Raw genomic sequence first — 19,892 nt, forward strand, 5'->3', positions numbered from 1 at the left:
CGTTTTCTTCCGACGACCGCGACGGGTCAGGGGACTGATGGGCGGTGTACCGTGTATGTATATGCGTACGCACGTACCAGCAATGCGCTTCGTCACCGGTCATCGTCCTCGCCGGCGGTGGATATGATCGGAGGAGAGGCCCCACGGCGGTGAAGGCGACCGAGCGTGAAGACGGCGAGACCGGACGGGCCCAGCGACGGCAGCCGCGGAAGGAGGGCTACCTAGCTAGTACGCGTGCTTGCATTGGCATCGATCGATCTGTTGACATCTACGCGCGTACGGGCGTGTGTCCAGCCAGCCAGAGACGAGACAGGGCTTGCGCAGGGCTCACATGGGAAGGTCCATACGTGAATGTGCCTTGTTCATTTCATGAACGTCGTTGTCACCAATGAACTACTAACAGTGCACGATCCTTAAACAGCAATCCACATTACTAAAAGCCTAAATAACATAAAAGGAATGGCATCCAATCCTAGAATCCCTCCGCTAATTATATCTTGAAGTAGTACAATGAGGCGCAGCTCTTGTGTATTCGAGAAAAAAAACCCTCCACTACTTATGAACCATTACCTATTTGACCATGGGAAACACAATGAATATTTGTTGAAAATCGCAAAAATGCTATGGAAGTATGGTATGTCTAAGTTTTTGCTAAAAAACCTTCTTCGCTATTGTTATTTCTAGTTTTTTTTGCAGATTTTAATGGTGCAAGTTGCATCCTGCTGAATTTAAAGAATGAAAAATGTTATTATTATCTTTTACTAGAGGTAGTAATTACTATATGTGCTCACAAAAAGTTTTCATGAATTAACTTTCGAACCTAGTCGATATTAGTCGGATCATAATTAAATTTCGAAGCTATAACTTTATTTATTGAGTTTCTGAAGTTTTGTTAAAATAGGAATAATACAACTTGGTCCCACAGAGAACCAAGACTGCCCTTTCTAGCATCCACTTTCCGAAAGCTTAGGCAAGCTGCAAGAGGAAACTAAGAAACCGCTCCGAAATTTCCCAAGTGGTTTGCAGCTACCAATCAAGTACTAGAATTTTACAGCACATAAATAGTATAATTATTCTCTCGAGAACCCTGTAAAATCCGGCGTTCCAAATGGACCTAATTGATTATTGCCTAACAGTGTGCAAGTCATGAAATTAACAATATGAGAGGATAAGCATGGAAATGCCGGTACAGAGATATAAAGGAGAGGTAGAGGGGAATGGAACAAAGAGAGTCTAGGAGCAAGAAACACCAAGGGCCATAGAGGCTGCCCAGCTGAGCAGCTACCACCACACTGACCACTCCATCTCCTTCTCCCACCTTTCTTCTTCAACACAAATCCTCTTCCTCCTCTGCTGCTGGCTAAAGAGAGAGGGAGAACATGCATATCCAAGAAGTGCAGGCTACACCATCCACGGACATCATGGTGATTGCCTCTCTTGCCTTAAGCTCGCTCCATTTTTTTCCCGGCTGTTCTTCATTTCTTTCGCTGCAGATCCATCTTATATGAACATAACACAACCCTTGTGTGTGCTTGGAATTCTTGGTTTAGCAGTGGGGTTTCTCCGGGCAGTCCACCTTGACTTCAACGACGGGTCCCAAGCTGAAGGAGCCGGCGGTGTCGTCTCCGGGCTCAGGCTCGGTCGGAGCTGCGGCTGCTGCAGAGAAGAACGGGAGAGGGAAGATTGAGATCAAGCGCATCGAGAACACGACCAACCGTCAGGTCACCTTCTGCAAGCGCCGCAACGGCCTCCTCAAGAAGGCGTACGAGCTCTCCGTGCTCTGCGACGCCGAGGTCGCCCTCATCGTCTTCTCCAGCCGCGGCCGCCTCTACGAGTACTCCAACAACAGGTCGGTCGTGTTCTTCTCGATTCCGTGCACTTTTCTAGTGTCGCAAATGCACACATGCCTGGTCATCCAAGGAAATTTAAGGTGCTCTATGTTAGATTAGACGCATGGTGTTTTTCTGAATTCTTGTCCGAATTGGAGCAAGTAAGTTAGCTCCCAGCTTTCTTGCTGCAAAGAGGAAAGCTGCATCTTTTTTTGCTGCATATATGTTTCTGTTTATTAACTGTCTTGTTTATTTCTGTGCTACCGGAGGGAGGCCAGTAGCAAGGGTGAAAGGAATTGCAACGGTTTCTTCAATTTGTTGTGTGTGTGTGTGTGTGTGTTCCATCATCCGTGGTGATGTTTGCGGCTCCTCTTCCGGTTTCTTTTGTGTTCCTGTGAGGTGAGCTAGATGTCTAGATAGATTCAGCGCAGGGTATGCTTTGTGAAGCATGTACATGCCTGCTGCCTGTGAGCTTTTTTTCTTGTGTGCAATGGTTGCCTGCGTTTGCTTTGGCTTGGTGGTCCTCCTCTTTTCTAGCTCCGTTTACCTTCTTTCCCTTCTATTCCTGAGAGAGAGAGAGAGAGAGAGAGAGAGAGAGAGGCTTAGATCTCTCATACCTCATGATATATGGGGTAAGCATATTTCACACAAAAATAAGTAATTTCTCTCCAATCTTCTTCCTGTTTCCTTTTTGTTGCTTTGGTCATGCTAGAGCAGATCTAGAAATTCTTTCTCTAGCTATGGTTATTGGGTGTGCCCCGTGGAGTGAAGTAACTCGGTAACTGTATGAGAGAGAGAGAGAGGTCGCAATATTCGAGAGGTAAAAAGATGCAACACATCCTGCTGCCAATGGGATGATTGTTAGGGTTAGGGTTTCTCCCCATGTGCCCCCATCACCATCTTCCACCAACTCTCTCTCTCTCTCTCTCTCTCTCTCTCTCACACACACACACACACACACACATACGGTCATACGGAGTGTGTGATGTACTGACGTAGATGCCACTGTTGTCCCTGCGTGTGGTGGTTCTTGTCTCCTCATCAGAGCCATGCATGTGTGCTGTGCTGCATATGCTAAAGCGATGCGCCGATACCCATCACGAGAGCTCTGGGTGGTCTGGCACCCTCTGACACCATCTACCACTGTAGTTCTTATGACCTGCCAAGACAAAAAAAAAATCAGTAGTGCAGAAGAAAATGGCAACATAAAATGAAAAGAATTGAAGCTATCAACCTCATACATTAACTTGGAGGAAACAATGCTTAGCTGCTTGTTTTGCTTAGGCGTTTGTGCTCATTTTTAAATTTCCGTATTATGTTGCACATACTCACTCCAGCATGAACGAATAGGTTCACAGCAGTATTGATAGATTGGATTTGTTCTATATAATTGTATGCATTTTTCTTAATACAATGAACAATAGTTATATGTCTTCACAGATTCTTGTTTCCTTTGAAGTTCTGGTATATGGTGATGGCATGCTGATATATATCTTGGATTGAAATGTCTAGCACTTATAGTAACAATATGGTGGTCCTAACAATATTGTTCATGGACTAATAGATCTGAGGAAAAGCTGTTCTTTTTCTAAGAAACCAAATTACTTTTTTAAATGGCTTATGGAATGAAGATAAGAAGACGATCCATATTCTTGTAAAATCCAAAGGGAAAAGAATCCTAACTTCAGGCATTACATGTATGCATTAGTTAAAACGTTTGTGCAATTTGTATATACAAAGGATCATATATTTGAAATTATGTCACTGTTTAGAACTACTTAATAAAGTGTGTACCTCTATTGTTTCAATTTTTATTATAGAAGGTTCGAGCATAATTTTCTACGTTAAACATTAGAAAAGTACAAACTATGAAACTAAACTAAAATGTTTGCTTAGAGCTCGTTCGGATAACTGATTTTTTTTTTGGACCCGAGACAACTGGAGATTTCACCATGAGCATATAAAGTATATGCATGTTTCATCTTTGTGACCATATTGGAGGCAACCGAAGTGGCCAAAATAGCAAGTTTCTCTACCTTTCATTTTGTGTATTTGTGTGATATGAATGCTGTGCGTACGGCACCAATGGCATGGCCAGTTCCTTGCTAGTGTTGCATCGGGGGACTACAAGGGGAGAAGAAAGCTGGCAAGCTGGTCAGAATGGTTATGGTCCTCTAGGGTAGGGCTGGCCAGCTAGGTAAAAAGCTGAGACCCTGGCTTCTCTATCCCCTCCCCCTTTGTGACCAATGGGTAATAGATTGCCCCTGCTTGCCGGCAATGATGCTGTGGGCAACGCCCTCTGGCTCGTGCTAAGGATGCTCGAGGATGCCAAGGTTTTGTTCTTCAGATAAAAAAGGAACACATTGAGATTTGTAAATCTGATGTGTGCGAGAGAGGGATTCTATTCTTTTCCTCACTCTCTTGATCTTGAGAATGTCATTTCCCCTCATTCTGAAGCATTTGTTTTAAATGTTTGGTCTTTGGGAGGGAAGGGAAGTGATATATATATATATATATATATATATATATATATATATATATATATATATATATATATATATATATATATATATATATATATATATATATGTCACTGCTAAATCTTTGTATGGGAATCGCCAAGATGCATGTTGTTAATTCTTTTCTGATTCTCTCTCAAATTTATATAGCAAGATGCTATATATATGGACCCAGCACTCAAGAGGGAATGTTGCAAATAATCTAAGCCATTTGTCGAACCATGCGTACATTTTCTTCTTGCTTGCTTTCTTACTTCTAAGTCATTTGTCGAACCAGACTGTATTAGCAATATTGTTTTGGGAGTTCCTTTGTATTTTAGCAAAGTAGCACAGACTTCTGTTATGATATTATAAGTTCAGCACTCAGCACAAATGAATATAGAAGTAAGTTGCACATGGTAAGTTGTAGTCAAATTGCACTTACATGGCCAATTCAAAACTTTTTTTTTCAACCAGCCATTAGTTTATTTAAATGAGATTTAGGAATACAATTCCTTGAGAGAGTACTGGTAGTAGGCTGGGGTCAAAATCTTCACTGAGCAAATGAAAGATCAATAGATGCATAGCACGCCAGCAGTAAGAATGTAAGATGGCTATTTTTTTTTTTGAAATAAAAGCAGGAGTGCTGCTCGATCATTAAGAAAGTAGAAATGCAGTTTTACAGATAGTTCTATATTACATAAGTGCGGAACTAGCTGCGTATAACATTCAATATCAATAGCATAAAATACAAAAGGTCAAGTAAGACATGATACAGAGAAGTCCTCGGTAAAGAACAAAATCACTGTAGCAGCCTTTCTGGAAGACTTGTGGTATGTTGTGGCAACACACCTCTTGAACCCATATGACAATCGATGTTCCTAACAGTTCCGGTTGGTTATTAATGTCTCTTCCACATCTTTGGCTGGACCTGTGGGGTTCCACGTTTGTTCCGCGGGTTCATACAGAAACAATTGCATCTGCAGTAAGCCGTGCACTTGTATATGCAGTGCCTGTTAGGTTCATTTATGCTGTTTAAAACTAGTGTTTAATTTCACTGTTTTGGGATGGACTATTAGTTCATTTATGCTGACCGAACTAACTTTCAGAAATCTGGAATTTTAAGAGACATAATTCTTGGTGGCCTATATATGTTATATTACTCTTTCTGACTCCAAATGTAGATTGTTTTATTTAGACGTGCATTAGGATTAAGTGTATGTAATGACCTTAATTGGTGCCCTTAATTTATACTGTGTCGGAATTTGGAAACTGTCTGTGAGCGTAGTAGCATAGAGGTTTTAGGATTATTTACAGTTGGGGGAAAAAATGAAGGCTAGGATTACGTACAGTTGGGAAAATATGAAGGCTACTTACATTTGGAAGGAGGACTGGAGTAGTAGTAGCAAATAACCGTGTAAGAAAATCAACACATTTTATTAGTTACTTATATCTTCTGGAACCCCATTATCTTTTATTTTAGTTAAAATTTCTATGATCATTTGTGTCGTCATTTTTTCCTGGAAAGAGTTCGGCAACCTTGTAAACATTCTTGTTACAATTTTTCATCCATCGTCACCACATACAATATTTGTTCATTGGAAAACCATCTCCTTCAATGTATGTGCATGTAAGCACAGTATACATGCATGTGTGCACTAACTCCGGTAGCATACTGTTTGTGTAACTGCAGCGTGAAGGCAACCATTGAGAGGTACAAGAAGGCAACCAGCGACAACTCCAGCGCAGCTGGTACGGTTGCAGAGGTCACTATCCAGGTAACATCATGTCGATCAGTCAACGCACAATACTACTGCTTCTATCCTGATGAGATGCCTGCAGGGTTGCAGTCTACTTTCTGAACCTAGTGCCGGCAACATTCCTTGTTACTGTGCTCTACAGCCAAAATGATTTCTCCGAGCAAAATCTTCAGACTGGTCGACATACGTCCTGTAGTTCTGGTCATTACACGATAGAAATTTCAGTGATTTATATAAATATACACTAATCCTCATGAGAACATACTTGGACCAGCAGACCATGTGCATATGGTTGTCCACTGGACAATTCTCTGATTATTCTGCGCTTGAAACGGTAGAGGATAGCATGGATATTCTGGACAACAGAAGGGGATATCAGTGCAGATTAGTAGGAAACTATTAAATTATTAATATGTTTTTGTAGGTGGAATACTTTGATATTTCACTGATTAAAATCCGTTGAATGTTAGATTTAGTAATACATGCATGTTTTTGCAGCTGAACTTTAGGTTGCATATCTGTAGACTCAGGAATTCAAGTGTTAGGATGTCTGGTTATATTTGCTAGCTAGCTTGAAACTGTCATATAATTAATATGGGAGCAGTACTTAGAAACAGAGAAACTGAATAGTAATTTTTTGTGGCTTTTGGCTTTAGGTCTTTATTGCATCAACCTTACCTTTTTTTTTCTGAAACAATAGCTTTTAATGAAATAACAGGATCAGGCTATAATTCTTTTGCATTGTATAAAAGGATTAAACATGGTTCAGACCTGCTTATGAGGCGCAGCTTTACATATGAGAGTATTTTTCCCTCTCTCAAACAAACAGGATTTTTACAGATATGACAGCTAATGTGATGAAGTGGAGTGTTAGTGTTGCAGGAAATTATTTCTTGTTCCTGCAAACAGATTTCCACTAAATAACTTAATTGGCGTAGGATATTTTGCAATTGACATAAATGATTACATCCTTCAGCATTAAATGATACTTAACTTATAGTAGGTTACAGAAGCTCCCTTGCTCTAACATTTGCTTGAACATCATCATGAAATATTACTAAATGAACCCAAATTCCAAACTTGCAGCACTACAAGCAGGAATCTGCTAGGCTGAGGCAGCAGATCACCAACTTGCAGAACTCCAACAGGTTCGGTATTTAGACAGAATTTTATATCAAGTACAACATGGTCAATTATCGTAATGAAAAGGTTTTCCTTTGGTGAATATATAAACTCATCCATTCATGCTCTTCAGGACCCTGGTAGGTGATTCTATTGCAACCATGAGCCACAAGGACCTTAAGCAGCTGGAGGCTAGGTTGGACAAAGGCCTGGTAAAGATTAGAGCAAGAAAGGTACAATGTGATAATCATATACGTTTGCATTGTGAGGAAAATAAATATTTATTTTGTTTGTCCGATTCATGGCCATCTCATTACTCTGCAGAATGAAGTGCTATCTTCTGAACTCGAGTATATGCAGAGGAGGGTAAGAGAAAATACAACAAAATTTTGAAATTTATTGATTTTTTCGACATTGAACAAATTAGAACAAGAATTTGAACTTTTTCAGGAAATGGAATTGCAGAATGATAACTTGTACTTAAGGAGCAGGGTAAGTAACCTGTTAGTCATTAAGAAGAATGTGATTACTCCAAGAAGCAAAACTTTGAACTGTAATTACTGAAATGCTAATTTATCCTACCTTTCAACAAAAACGTTATTCTAACAAGTTAATTGCCACACAAATCCAGGTTGACGAGAATGAGAGGGCACAGCAGACAGTGAACATGATGGGGGCGCCGTCGACGAGTGAGTACCAGCAAGGTTTCATTCCTTACGACCCAATAAGAAGCTTCTTGCAGTTCAACATCATGCAGCAGCAGCCTCAATTTTACTCCCAGCAGGAGGACCGGAAAGACTTCAACGTAGGTAAGGAAGATAGCACTTCTACCATATTTATTTATATGAACGTATTTAAATGGACACCCCTCATATGTTTTATAATATCATGTAAATTCTTCTAAATGACATGTCAATTGATCATCATAAGGAAAAAATAGGAAGAAAAAAAGAGAGAGGTACAGATAATATTTTAGTTTATTATAAAGAGCGTAGCCCTTAGGACTAGAAACAAAAAAAGGTTACATACTTTATAAATGTAGTGCCTAACCCTTGCATTTAGTTATGCATGCAAAATTTCCTCAACAGTACATCTCACTGTAGTTCTGCCTCTCTTATTTTCTTTCTTTTAATGTTTTCAGGTGGAAGATAAATTGACAAATGGAGGTCCATTCATCTGTGATGTGTCTGCAAGTGAGGATCTGGAGCTATATTACTGTCGAATTATATTAAAAAAATGACAACTACTGCGCTTCATGTGCATGCATGCACAATTATATTAAGGCTTTAGCACCACCTACGTATGTGATGTAATTAATCTTTATTTGCAACTCGGACGCTGCATCGTTCATGTTTCTATGTGTAATATTTGTGATGCTGTCTTTTTAGTTTTCACCAAAGTCATGCACACATCTTATAAAAAAAAAAGAGTCATGCACAAGCAAGTAGGATTCTTGGCCTGTCCCAATTCCGGCACAGCATTAGGGCCAACAACGTTGATGGGCTAAATGTTCGGCCCAGCGCGAGCATGCTGAAAAAACACGACGCGCGCGCGAGCGTCGGGGACGCAAAGCGCGGCCGGCCGCGGCCACGGTCGCCGCCTCCGCCGCGCCGTCCGAAGCGAGGCACGGACCGCCTCGTTTGTCTCCCGTCCAGCTAGCCCCGGCCTCTCCCTCGCACCACCCACCCGCGCTTGAAAGCCAGGCCACCCACCACGCGGGGGCGCCATCATATCCGGCCGGCCGCGCGCGCCCCCCAACAAACCAACGAGAGCAACTAACCAGCTCCCATCGCCGCCGTCCATGGCTCGACTCGACACCGCATCCCTCGTGGCCCTGGCGGCCTTCTTCGTGCTCTGTTGCGCGGCGTCCTCGGCGGCGGCGCAGGCCTCCATGACGGCAGACCTCGGGGCGATGCAGGCGTCGCCGTCGTGCGACCGGGCGCTGGGGCAGTGCGCGGTGGGGAGCGACGAGGAGGACGAGTACGCGGAGCTGGGCGGCGGCGAGGCGTCCCTGCGGCGGGCCATGGCGCAGCGGCAGCCGACCAACCGGTACATCAGCTACGCGGCGCTGCGCGCGGACCAGGTGCCCTGCAACCAGCGCGGCCGCTCCTACTACAGCAACTGCGCGTCGCAGCAGCCCGCCAACCCCTACCGCCGGGGGTGCTCCGCCATCACCCGCTGCGCGCGCAACACCAACTGATGGTGATCCGATCAATCTCATAGATTGGGCGATCAATCTGATAGAGGTCGAGGTGCTGATGATGACGATGAATGATGCATCGAGAGTTGTGCGGTGAATGATGATCATCGTTTGATCAAGTAGCTCGATTAGGTCCTTGCAGTCTGTGCTCAAGTAGTTGGGATCTGTGCTTGTATGGTCGATCGACAATGTACTGGAATAAGGAGGATTCAAGAAAGGACAGGCTCACCAAGTAGTGTCGGATCGTCAGATGTATGCTTGGATCTCTACTCTGTTCATACTTCCCCAATTTTTTTTAAAAAATTAGTTGCATTGCTTCTTATATGTTCTAATTCGGGTTATAAATTATATTGATGGTGACATTATAGTTTGTAATAATACATACGAGAGAGCAGGTGCCATTCACCAATGTGCAAAATAAACAATCTCAACTAGCAAATTGGCACAGATCTTCTTTGATCGACGAACTGGGCCCTGAATTGGGCCGAACTCATTTCTACTGTTTTCGAATCTGGGAATCGCATTTGGAGGCCCATTTCCTAGAAATTGCTGTAAGTCCAACCCTCCTCACTTGATGATAGAATATTTGAAATGATACATATAGGATCAATTGAAATTGCTCGCACGAATTGAAAGAAAAAAAACATCCTTTTTTCTCATAATCGAGAGAGTGTAGTTGAACCAGCAATGCCACCTGTGTTTATTGAACCACAAGAAAAATATACATATGAAGATGCACGCACTAAAATACCCTCTCAAGGAAAAAAAAACTAAGTTACTCCAAAATAAATTAATCCCTGAGAGGGAGAAAATAGTGCATCTGCATGGCTAAGGTCAACTTAACGATCTACTCTCTCCGTTTCAAATTTTGGATCATTTTGATAAATCTAAATACATAAATTTTATTGTACACCTAGATAAGCACTGTGATATAGAAAAACTACGTACTTAAATTTGTCAAAAAATCTACAATTTGAAAGAACCTATAATTTGAAATAGAGAGAGCAGTAATAAAGTGTAAAGATTAATGTGCGTGAGATCAGCAGTCAGCGGATCACGCAAAGAATCGGGGCTGGCAGCTGACGGCCCTCTCCATCGTCTTGGAGGCGCGGAGCTCGTCGTGGCACGTTGTCGCCGACGACGCCCGCCGGTTGAAGCTCCTCCGCGCGATGTCCCTCATGGAGCCGGCGAGGGAGAGCTTCGGGTTCAGCCTGGTGGTCGCGTTGAAGTCCCTGCACACCGCCGTGTGCGACCGCAGCGCCGCCTCCACGCCGGCGCCCGGGTCCCGCCGCAGCCGCTCGCCCACGGCCTCCGCGCAGAGGCCGCACACCCAGCTCCCGCAGTGCGCCGCGCGGACGCGGAGGATGTAGGCGGCCGTGCAGTCCTCCGGCACGCTGCAGCAAGCGCACCGCACCGTCTCCGCCGCCACCTCCGACGACGAGCTTCCGCTGCCACCGCCGGGAATGAGCTGGTTGGTTTTGGCGTTGTTGGAGCACTCCGAGAATGAGCGCCGCAGCTCTTGATCCTTTTGCTGAAAAATCTGAGCAACAACCCATCACTTATATATGCATTCATGTGACTTTTGCGACAAGTTCAGAAAAATTGTGGACATATTGTTCACTTTGAGAATCTAATTAGCTGTGGATATGTAGAAGAGAACCTAATCACATCATGATTGCAAAAACTAACGAGGTCTTTCATGTACATTGCCACATTACCTTGGGTCCTAGTAGGCAATTGCCGGTTTGCAGCATCGCGGGCTCCTGCACATGTGTCATCGTGTTTCACTGAACTAAGCTGAACTGTTTGTTGCTTGGTTGTCAGTGATTTGGATTAACAATCTGGGCATCCAATTTATAGGCACAGATCTTCTCTGTACCATGAGCTGATATATGTGTGCTAATAAGGGAAAAGCAGGCAACTTGGATGCGCTTTCGCAACTGAAAGAAAGTGAGGTGATCGATCAGGCTAGCTAGCTGCTGCTGGACATGCAGCAACTTGTTCATAAGAAAGAGAAGCATGTATCTTTCGGACAGTTAGAGAGAGATCTTTGTAGTATCACATATAGCTATAGGTAGCTATGGTTCTTGTGACGGTTATAAGAAGTTGTATGTCCTGTTCCATAGGAGCTTTTTGGAGCTAATCATTGCTGTCTGTCACCTCTGAACTGGCACTGTCACAAGTTGACCCTGAAGAGTATGTGAGTGGTCACATGTTAAGCTCTCCGAAGAGCTCGGAGGTGCATAGAGCAAGCTAGATTGCTAACTTTAACCGTCATATCGAAGAAGAACGATTGTGGAACGATTGCATTATTCTCATGCAAAACTTCTGCTGGATGCGGATCAACTAATAATGCAAAAGGACGACTCTTTTTTCAATCCTTAAACTGAATGGCCATGCCAATACCAATGGTTGGTAAATGGTAAATAACCCAGAGCTTCAATACCAATGTCATATTTGGAGCTCGCCTTTTTTTTTTCAAGAAGCCGTTGAGAAGCTGTCCCAAAGAGGCCTAAGGCTTTGAGTCTACTTGTCAACTAACTAATCTAAAATCATCTAAATTGAAAGAATGAATGAAGGCCCGAACTGTTAAGATGTTAACCTGCAAAAGGAGGTGTTGGAACTCTGGGACAGAAATAATGGTACAGCTGCCTAATTACTTACTGGAGGTAATAAATAGTTCCTTTCGCTTATGACATCATGACACGAATCATTCATCTGAATTCAATCGCCTTCATAAGGACCACCACCGAGCGATGGATGTCCATAGATAAAAAAGAGGGTGTGTTGAGAAAGATACATGAACCTAACCAGAAAGGAAGCCACATAAGCAGCAGCTTGCAATAAAAGTCAGTGTGCAGAGCTACAACGAAGTGGCAATATGATGGAAATTTTCGGTGTCCTCATACATACTGAGTATATGCTACAAGTAGTGAAGCCATAAACTACTTTGGTTTCAGACAGCTTTTTTTAAGCTACCTTCACTATATGACCATTGAAATAGTGGAGTTGAATTACATTTGCAATGAAGCAACGAGAAGCAAAATCCACAATAAAGTTCAAAGGCACTAGAAAAAAAATGTGTATCTTCCAGATGAACTTAACTTGCTATATATGACCATTAATTTTCATAGAGAAAAAACGGTGAAGGTCCTTTGTTATTTTTGGAGGTCCTTGGACCCAAGAGAATAAAACTGTCAAAAGAAAAGAATTATAAGATGGTTAGTGTGACTTATTTGGAAGGAATAGGAAGAAAAGTAAGATAATATGTGCACTCCTACATTATATCCTAACTGATAAGGGCAACTTACGTTGCCCAAGTATTAGTTATGTGATCGATTGGAACACAAGGAACCCGTGCAAGCAAAAGTGAGCTAATATAAGGGACCATCCTAGCTAGAGCTACGACGTAATAAAAAGGTGATGTAATTAAGAAGTGGTTTAAAAGTGCACGTATAGGTCACTTTTCCTTTAAACCACAAAGCGGGCAGGCAGTGCTAGTGATCACTGACTGTTCGTCCGTGTGATCAACTATACGATGCAAAAAGGGAAGGAATTTCTAAATACGAGGCTAGTTATTTGTTTTGTTCGTCCGTGTGGCAGCTCGTCGAAGATGAACGGAGACGACGCCTCTGTGTCCCGTGGCTGGACGCGCGCACTCCATGAGTATCGCGCACGAACTAATCGTCCACGTCGAGGCCGGCGGAGTGGAGAATCTCCAGAAGAGCCAGGTCATGGGATGTCGTCCCAGACTGGCAGGCCGGCGCGGCGGCGAGCCACGGCATGCAGGGAAAGCGGCGCCGCGGCCACGACCCGGGGTGGACGGTAAACGAAATACCGTCCACCCTGGGTCCCTGCCAGCCGTTGGATCGAACACGCACGGCGCAGATCGGGCGAGATACGCACAGGCAGGCACTCTGGGTCGTCGTCCTCAATCGTCTGGCAGCGCGCCGGAGCTGGGTGGCGCGGGGCGGACGGTAGCGAGTGTCCGCCGGCCGACAGCGCGTGCGAGAGACCTCGCCCGATTAGCTCTGGGAAAAGCGCCTGTGGGCCCGGGCAAGGAGATGGCCGGCCGGCCGGCCGCCGGCTTCGGTAGGCCGCAGATGCGCGCGGTCGCCAGCTCGAACCACGTCGCCAAATTCGCCGGCGCCCGGCTGCCTCCTGCTCCAAGTTTGCAACGCAGGGCCCGGTGAGCGATGGATCCAGAGCGTGGCGGCCGGGCTTGAGTGTTTCACTGTTTTGCATGTCCGTTCTGTACTGTAGTTCAGAGTTCAAATTGGCTATGCATTCCAGCCAAGACACTCCCATTGTCATTACGGGTGAATCCAGTAATGAAATCACATTGGAGTAGCTTCTGCCGAAAAGGAGAGACAGGAATACAGGATATGTATACGTAAGTCGTAACTCAGGAGTGTCGATCGAGTGCCCTTCGCGATATATAAAGCAAAAGCAACTTACATACCGGCTTTGCATACAGAAGAGAATGTCGTCGCCGGGGGGCCGCGAATGTCGCCGGCACGGAGGTCCGATGATCGACCGCGGCGATGGCATCCATCCAGGACCTCTTTTGCGCTCACCGTTTCATCACCTGCCGATGGTCAGCTCTCCGCGTGCCTGCAGCGCGCATGGACATGCACTTGAGGTTGTGGAGCCGGATGGACTTTATGATGGATGGCGCCATGCTGTCGCGGAGGTAGCGCATGGCGCCCCGCGCGTCGGCGTATACGGGTGCAGATCGCCGAAGCTGAACGGAGACGACGCCCCTGTGTTCCCGTGGATGGACGCATGCACCCTGCGGGTATCGAGCGCGAACTACTACTCCACGTCGAGGCGGAGACCCACCGGAAGAACCGGGTCAGCGTCGACGACGTCGTGTCGCGCCCGGCGAGCAGGCAGCTCGTGGTGACCGCGCCCCCTGGAGGCTCCCGTCGCTCGCGGTCGCGGCGAAGCGCGAACAGGACACAGGAAGTCGTCGCAGACTGGCTGACCGGCGCGGCGTTGCTCCGGCGAGCCACGGCATGCAGCGGAGGCGGCGTCGCGGCCACGACCAGGGGTGGACGGCAAACGAGATGCCGACCGGGACCGTCCACCACTTGGGTCCCATCCAGCCGTTGGATCGGGCACGTGCGGTCTCGATCGGGCGAGGTTCGCACACGCAGGCACTCGGTCGTCGTCCTCGATCTTTAATTTTGGCAGGCGCGGGAGCTGGGTGGTGCCACGCGGGGAGACCGCCGAACGGCTCGGCGGCGGTGCTCAGGTTCGATGGCAGATGTCCGCAATCGACGACAATCTCGACAACGGCGCGGCGGCGGTGCTCGGGCTTCTCGTTGGACGGAACGGATCGACGGCATGCCGCCGCAGCCGATGGCGACGAGGCGGCGTCGGTCTTCCCGGAGCAACGGTGCCGCGGCCGCCCCTGCCCTGTGCGAACCCGAATGGTCTCGCCGCCGCCGTCCCGAGACGGCGAGAGCAGCGGCGTCTCGAGGTCGTCTGCCCCCCGCGCGCCTCCATGTCGAGGTGGCTCTGGCGCGGCGCTTCTCGCTGCCTGCTGAAGCTCCACCACGGCACGCGGCTCTTCCGTCTCGCGGTGGCCATGTATCCGGGGGCGGCCGGACCTCCGCGTCGACCGCGTCGCGGAAAATCAACATTCCGCGTCCGCCGCGACGGCCGCAGGCGGACCGTGCCGGCGGCGTCTGGATGTCCGACGAAGCAGCGCGTAGCGTACGGCGGAGCGCCGGCGATTACGGCCAACTACCCAACGTCCTCACGATGCGGTCCCCTTTGAGAAGCTGTTGGCGACACACTCCAGCAGCCTCACCGATCTCCTTCGCCGGCGTGACGTGCACGCCGCGCCGCGCTCCAAATGCCGACCGGGGGTGGACGCTATTTGAAATACCGTCCACCCCTGGGTCCCTGCCAGCCGTCGGATCGGCCACTTGCGGTCCAGATCGGGCGAGATTCGCACGGGCAGGGACACGGTCGTCGTCCTCAGTCCTCTGGCAGCCCGCGGGGAGCCGAGTGGCGCCATGCTGGAGGCCGGAAGGTGGCAGCGCGATGCAGCGGCGGTGCTCGGGCTCGGTGTCGACTCCGCCGGCCGATGACGCAGGAGACCTCGCCGCTCCATCGCTCAAGAGGAGCTTGCCCGGTCATCAGGTCTGGGCAGCCGGATGGTGGCAGTCTGGCAGAGCATAGTAATCTTCAGTTATTCACTGTTTGGCCGATCAAGACGAGCATCTGGTGGTAGTGGTAGCCAACGGGCCGGAGCAGTTGTTGCCACATGATCTTTTCATTCCTCTGATAAAAAAGCAACAATTTTGAAATGTAATTTAGCAATTAATTAAAAAACAACTCGGTTTGTGATCCAGAAAAGCTAAAATGAGGTGTGATTCCTGCATGACCTTCCGCCATGCCAAGAAGTATTGTTAGAACAGACATAGTACTGGTACTATGCTCTAACATGCGTGTTACTTCAAAGTGGTATATACACACGCGTATTGCTTATAACCTAATAAAGGGAGACCATAGACCCTAACCTCCAGTAGTAACCATGCGGGAGTAAGTTAAGACTTGATTAAGAGAACACAGATTCCTGGCACGTAGTGGTCAACTGCAATAGAAGTCTTCATGAACACAACAAATGAAATGCATACTTGCATACATGTATGGACATAACTTACTTCTGCCTCAGAAAAATCAGCCATGTGCAGACGAAGAGATCCTTTTCCATATTCTGTAGCATGCTAGCTCATGGAACCTGTTTTCTTCCAAGTGTATGGATTCTCATCTAGGCTAGCTAGCTGGAAAATACACGCCGCAAGTGGGAAGGAATGGAACATATGCAGCTCCATCGAAATCGATGGCTATCAGAATTCAGAATCGAACAAGAGCCAAGTCTCTTCCCGTGGTCCAGTAGCGCCAATGCAGCACACAGTCCCCTGGCAGCGCAAAATCGGGAGGCACGGAGCGCCACTGGGCGGCAGGACCCACAAGGAAACAAGCATCAGGATCCAACAATGGAGTGTCCCTTTCTTCCAAGTCTCAGCTGACACGTCACGACGTTACAAACCCGCCAGAGAAGGATGGAGGGGCAAGCAACCAACCAACGACCCAGAGAGATGTCATTAACAATGCATTACTATAATGAGTTTGACGAGATAGCAGCCAATCATTAGGCGACAATTCGGCGGTAGATGGCTATAGATAGGCGATTGATGTTGATGGCTCCTGGAGCTTTCAAGCGGTGGCGACGACGTCTCCTCCAGCTGGAGCACCAGCGGCGGCTTCGGCTTCCTCGATCCGAGCGGCGATGGCCTTGACCCCGCCGTCGAGGTAGCCGAGGAGCCCGTCGAGGCTCCACCCCTGCACGGGGTCGCACTCGAACGCCCACACCAGCCTGCACCCCGCCGCCGCCGACTCGTCCTCGTCGGCGACGACGGCCATGCTGGCCACGTAGCGGCCGAACCCCATGCTGCTGCCGACGACGGCGTACGCGAGGCGGCGGGCGCCGCCGTCGATCTCGAGCAGCTCCTCGCGCGCCCAGCTGGCGACCTCCCGCCCCGCGCCCCCGGCGGCGGGGGCGGGCGCCAGGGAGGCCACGTAGCGGACGCACCCGGGCCGGCCGTCGTCCCCCGCCGCGAGCTCGCACACGTCGATGCCCGGGAGGTACCGGTGCAGCGCGCAGAAGCTGGCGATGTGCGGCCACGCCGCCGAGGCCGGGGTCGACGGCAGAGCCGCCTCCACCGCGCCCCGCCACTGCTCCCGCTCCTGCTCCTGCTCCAGCTGCTCCGCCGCTGCCGCCTCCTTTGTCTCCATCGCTCTCTCTTGGATGCGCTCAGGATGCTGCTGCTGCTTGCGACGCCACCGGCCGGCGGCTAGCCCGACGCTTGATATCGTGGTGCGTGGTTGGTGTTGGTGGGCTGTGGAGTGGAGTGGAGTGGGAGGAATACTAATCTGCTGGTGGTGGAGAGGGACGTGTCGCACGTGTGCGACTTGGGTTTGCAGCATTGGACGGTTTGTCCTGACCGAATCTGGCACTAGTCTGGCTAGTCTGGCTGGAGTTGGTGTCGCACTGGAGGTCTGTGCACGCTGTCCTGTTTGGACGCATCACTGAAAGTCTTAGGAACGGAGCGCAGACTATGATTTTTCTTTTCAGTCAGGTGGCCTCGATCCGTGACTTCTTTTGCCCGTCTGGCTAAACATGGCTTCTTGTGATTGTCTAGTTGAAGATGACAGATCATTAAGTTTTAGTACTGCAGATAGTCCAGGACATTAGAGTAATAACCTCCATGAAGGAAGAAAGGGACTTGCAGATTTTGTCTGAACATGAACATGGGCAGGCTTGAAGAGGATCAAGTTGATCAGGGAACAGCAAGTTTTGGCAAAGGGGCAGCTGAGGACGAGGTGTTGTAGTGTTTCTTCGTGCTGATTTGTGCAGAGGCCTGTAAGACCATCTCCATCGTTGATATCCTCAATAGATACTTCCTACAGATTAGGTTGCACTGATCATGGAGGCAAATGAAAGAGCCTGCCTATCTCTTGTGTTTGCTCTAGTTGCTGCCTTGCTGCGATGTTACTTTTTTTGTTCTTGGCAAAAGAAAAGTGTTAAGAAAAGGCTAGCTAGCTTTGTCATAATCCTGTTCCAAATATCATGCCAGGCCAAGTGGTAGTTCTGCCATCCTGAACTATCGCTGTGGCAAGTCATTTGTAGGTGCCAAGGAGGCTGAGGATGTCATGCTACCCAAAGGAGCCACTTCTGGCTGATCCTAGCAGTTTGTTTATTGGTGTAGTGTTAAGCCTAAATTAGATGAAACTCGGGAAGGTCAGCCCTGTTTAAAAAATTGTATCGAATTTTTTTAGAACCAGTGCCTCATTTTCAACTCTAAGATCAAGTGCTCCAAGGCCACCCTTTGTTCTTTTTTTTTCGCTTGTTGACCAAATTTTGAACCCTAGGATAAAGTATTCCAAAAATGTCCATATGTCAAAAAAGAAATACTTCTATGGTAAACTCTTATAGAATGGCTAGATACATTTGTATAGTTCTTTTGGTTTCCCACTCTGCAAATACTTTTTTCTCCTTTTATTACTATATAACTACTAGTAGGGTCTGAACCCCTTGTTTCATAAAAAATATGTTGATTAATTAAAGGGTAAAAAAAATGGTTTCATCCGTTTATATCGTTTTGCTGAAGTGGCCATTTTTTGCTGAGCACTAGAGGGACCTGTCGAGGGTGACAAATTTGGCCCATGTCTGGTAGGTACCAGCCCACTCGGCTGCTAAGGATTCAGGCCCATATTGACCCAATTGCGCTCCTTATTTCGGGCCTGCATAACTTCTTCTTTTCAATTTTGCTTATTAGGAACGAACTTACAGAAAAGAAAAGGCAGTTTTTGTCGTAGGAGATGCTACAAACTTTATACGCAGGAAAAACTACAAGTCACTCGGTTCGGTTAAACTTATAATAAATATACTTACAACGTACTTAAAGGGAATTTACTGAAGCAAAGGTGAAGGTGAAAAATGAGAATATTACATCTTACTATTACTAATTGGAGGCTTTACCTCCACGTGAAGCCATATACCATTCTTGGTGCACACTAAAAATAGAAAAATTCTAGAAATTCTTAAAAAGTCAGAAACATCCGACCATCAATCCGACAACTCTAATCATAATAGTCATTAAATTTATTATCTTTCCTAATAAATTATCCACCTCTACCATTATAAAAATAGACTAAAGTAACCCCTAAATATGTATCTAAATTACCCACCTCTGCATTATAAAAAATAATCTAAAGTAAACCTAATCTTTCTGTAAATTACCCACCTATATTATTATAAAATAATACAAATAACCAGTAAAGTTTGCATATAAATTATCCAATTATATTATTATTAAAAACTAAAGTAACCCCAAATCTGAATCTAAATTATATAATTATAATAAAATATTAAAGTGCACCAATATAAAATTCTAAATGACTATTTCTATCATTATTAATATATTATTTATGTTATAAAAATACTACCCATGATATGTGTCACTATGCATTCAATACATATATGATGGAAGAGATAATAATACCAATTCATAAATAAATAGTCCAATTAAATATATATTAAACACATATGGAGGTGTGATGCAAAATAAAATTTATTGCAACTAGATACTGATAAATATTTATTTTAGAGTATGTATTAGAATATTTAATAGATAAAAAAGAATGTGAGATATATAATTATAATTATTAACTATAAATTTTATTTTTATATTAATTTTAATTAGCCCGTGTAGGAGCATAGCAAGATGGCTAGTTTTACTGAATACGCTAAACCCTGCCGAGTCTGAATGCTGAATCAGGTAGGTTACATTTTACTGATTTATTACACCAAAGGCACACTAGCAGGGGACCAAATCCAGCGTTTCACTTTACCAAAACACCAACGGGAAAAGGCGTCCTCCATCCAACTAAGCTCCTCCCTGCT

At 46.2% G+C, this 19,892-nt stretch overlaps 4 protein-coding genes across 5 annotated transcripts; 2 read left to right on the forward strand and 2 right to left on the reverse strand.

Moving 5' to 3' along the window:
* The first annotated feature begins 1,214 nt into the window (after nt 1-1,214).
* LOC112886187 (MADS-box transcription factor 3-like) lies at nt 1,215-8,608 on the forward strand. Its single transcript, XM_025951999.1, has 9 exons — nt 1,215-1,424; nt 1,551-1,849; nt 6,021-6,105; nt 7,174-7,235; nt 7,343-7,442; nt 7,534-7,575; nt 7,660-7,701; nt 7,841-8,018; nt 8,351-8,608. Exons 1-9 carry the CDS (start codon nt 1,380-1,382, stop codon nt 8,359-8,361), a joined length of 864 nt encoding a protein of 287 aa, XP_025807784.1. The 5' UTR covers nt 1,215-1,379; the 3' UTR covers nt 8,362-8,608.
* Nucleotides 8,609-9,010: 402 nt separating this feature from the next.
* On the forward strand, nt 9,011-9,409 carry LOC112886190 (protein RALF-like 19). Its single transcript, XM_025952003.1, has one exon. It carries the CDS (start codon nt 9,011-9,013, stop codon nt 9,407-9,409), a length of 399 nt encoding a protein of 132 aa, XP_025807788.1.
* Nucleotides 9,410-10,463: 1,054 nt separating this feature from the next.
* On the reverse strand, nt 10,464-11,251 carry LOC112886189. 2 transcript variants are annotated; one of them, XM_025952001.1, is made up of 2 exons: nt 11,128-11,251; nt 10,464-10,940 (listed from the first exon to the last, which is right to left on the reverse strand). In XM_025952001.1, the coding sequence occupies exons 1-2, from the start codon at nt 11,185-11,187 to the stop codon at nt 10,464-10,466; spliced, it is 537 nt and encodes a 178-aa protein (XP_025807786.1). In that variant the 5' UTR covers nt 11,188-11,251. The 2 variants fall into 2 exon arrangements, with proteins under 2 accessions (XP_025807786.1, XP_025807787.1); XM_025952002.1 differs by having other exon boundaries at nt 10,464-10,949; nt 11,128-11,177.
* A 5,148-nt stretch (nt 11,252-16,399) lies between these two features.
* On the reverse strand, nt 16,400-17,494 carry LOC112886188 (lachrymatory-factor synthase-like). The gene has a single exon (XM_025952000.1). It carries the CDS (start codon nt 17,411-17,413, stop codon nt 16,643-16,645), a length of 771 nt encoding a protein of 256 aa, XP_025807785.1. The 5' UTR covers nt 17,414-17,494; the 3' UTR covers nt 16,400-16,642.
* Between the last annotated feature and the right edge of the window lie 2,398 nt (nt 17,495-19,892).

Source organism: Panicum hallii, chromosome 3 (genome assembly GCF_002211085.1).
Source record: "Panicum hallii strain FIL2 chromosome 3, PHallii_v3.1, whole genome shotgun sequence".
Lineage (NCBI taxonomy): Eukaryota > Viridiplantae > Streptophyta > Magnoliopsida > Poales > Poaceae > Panicum > Panicum hallii.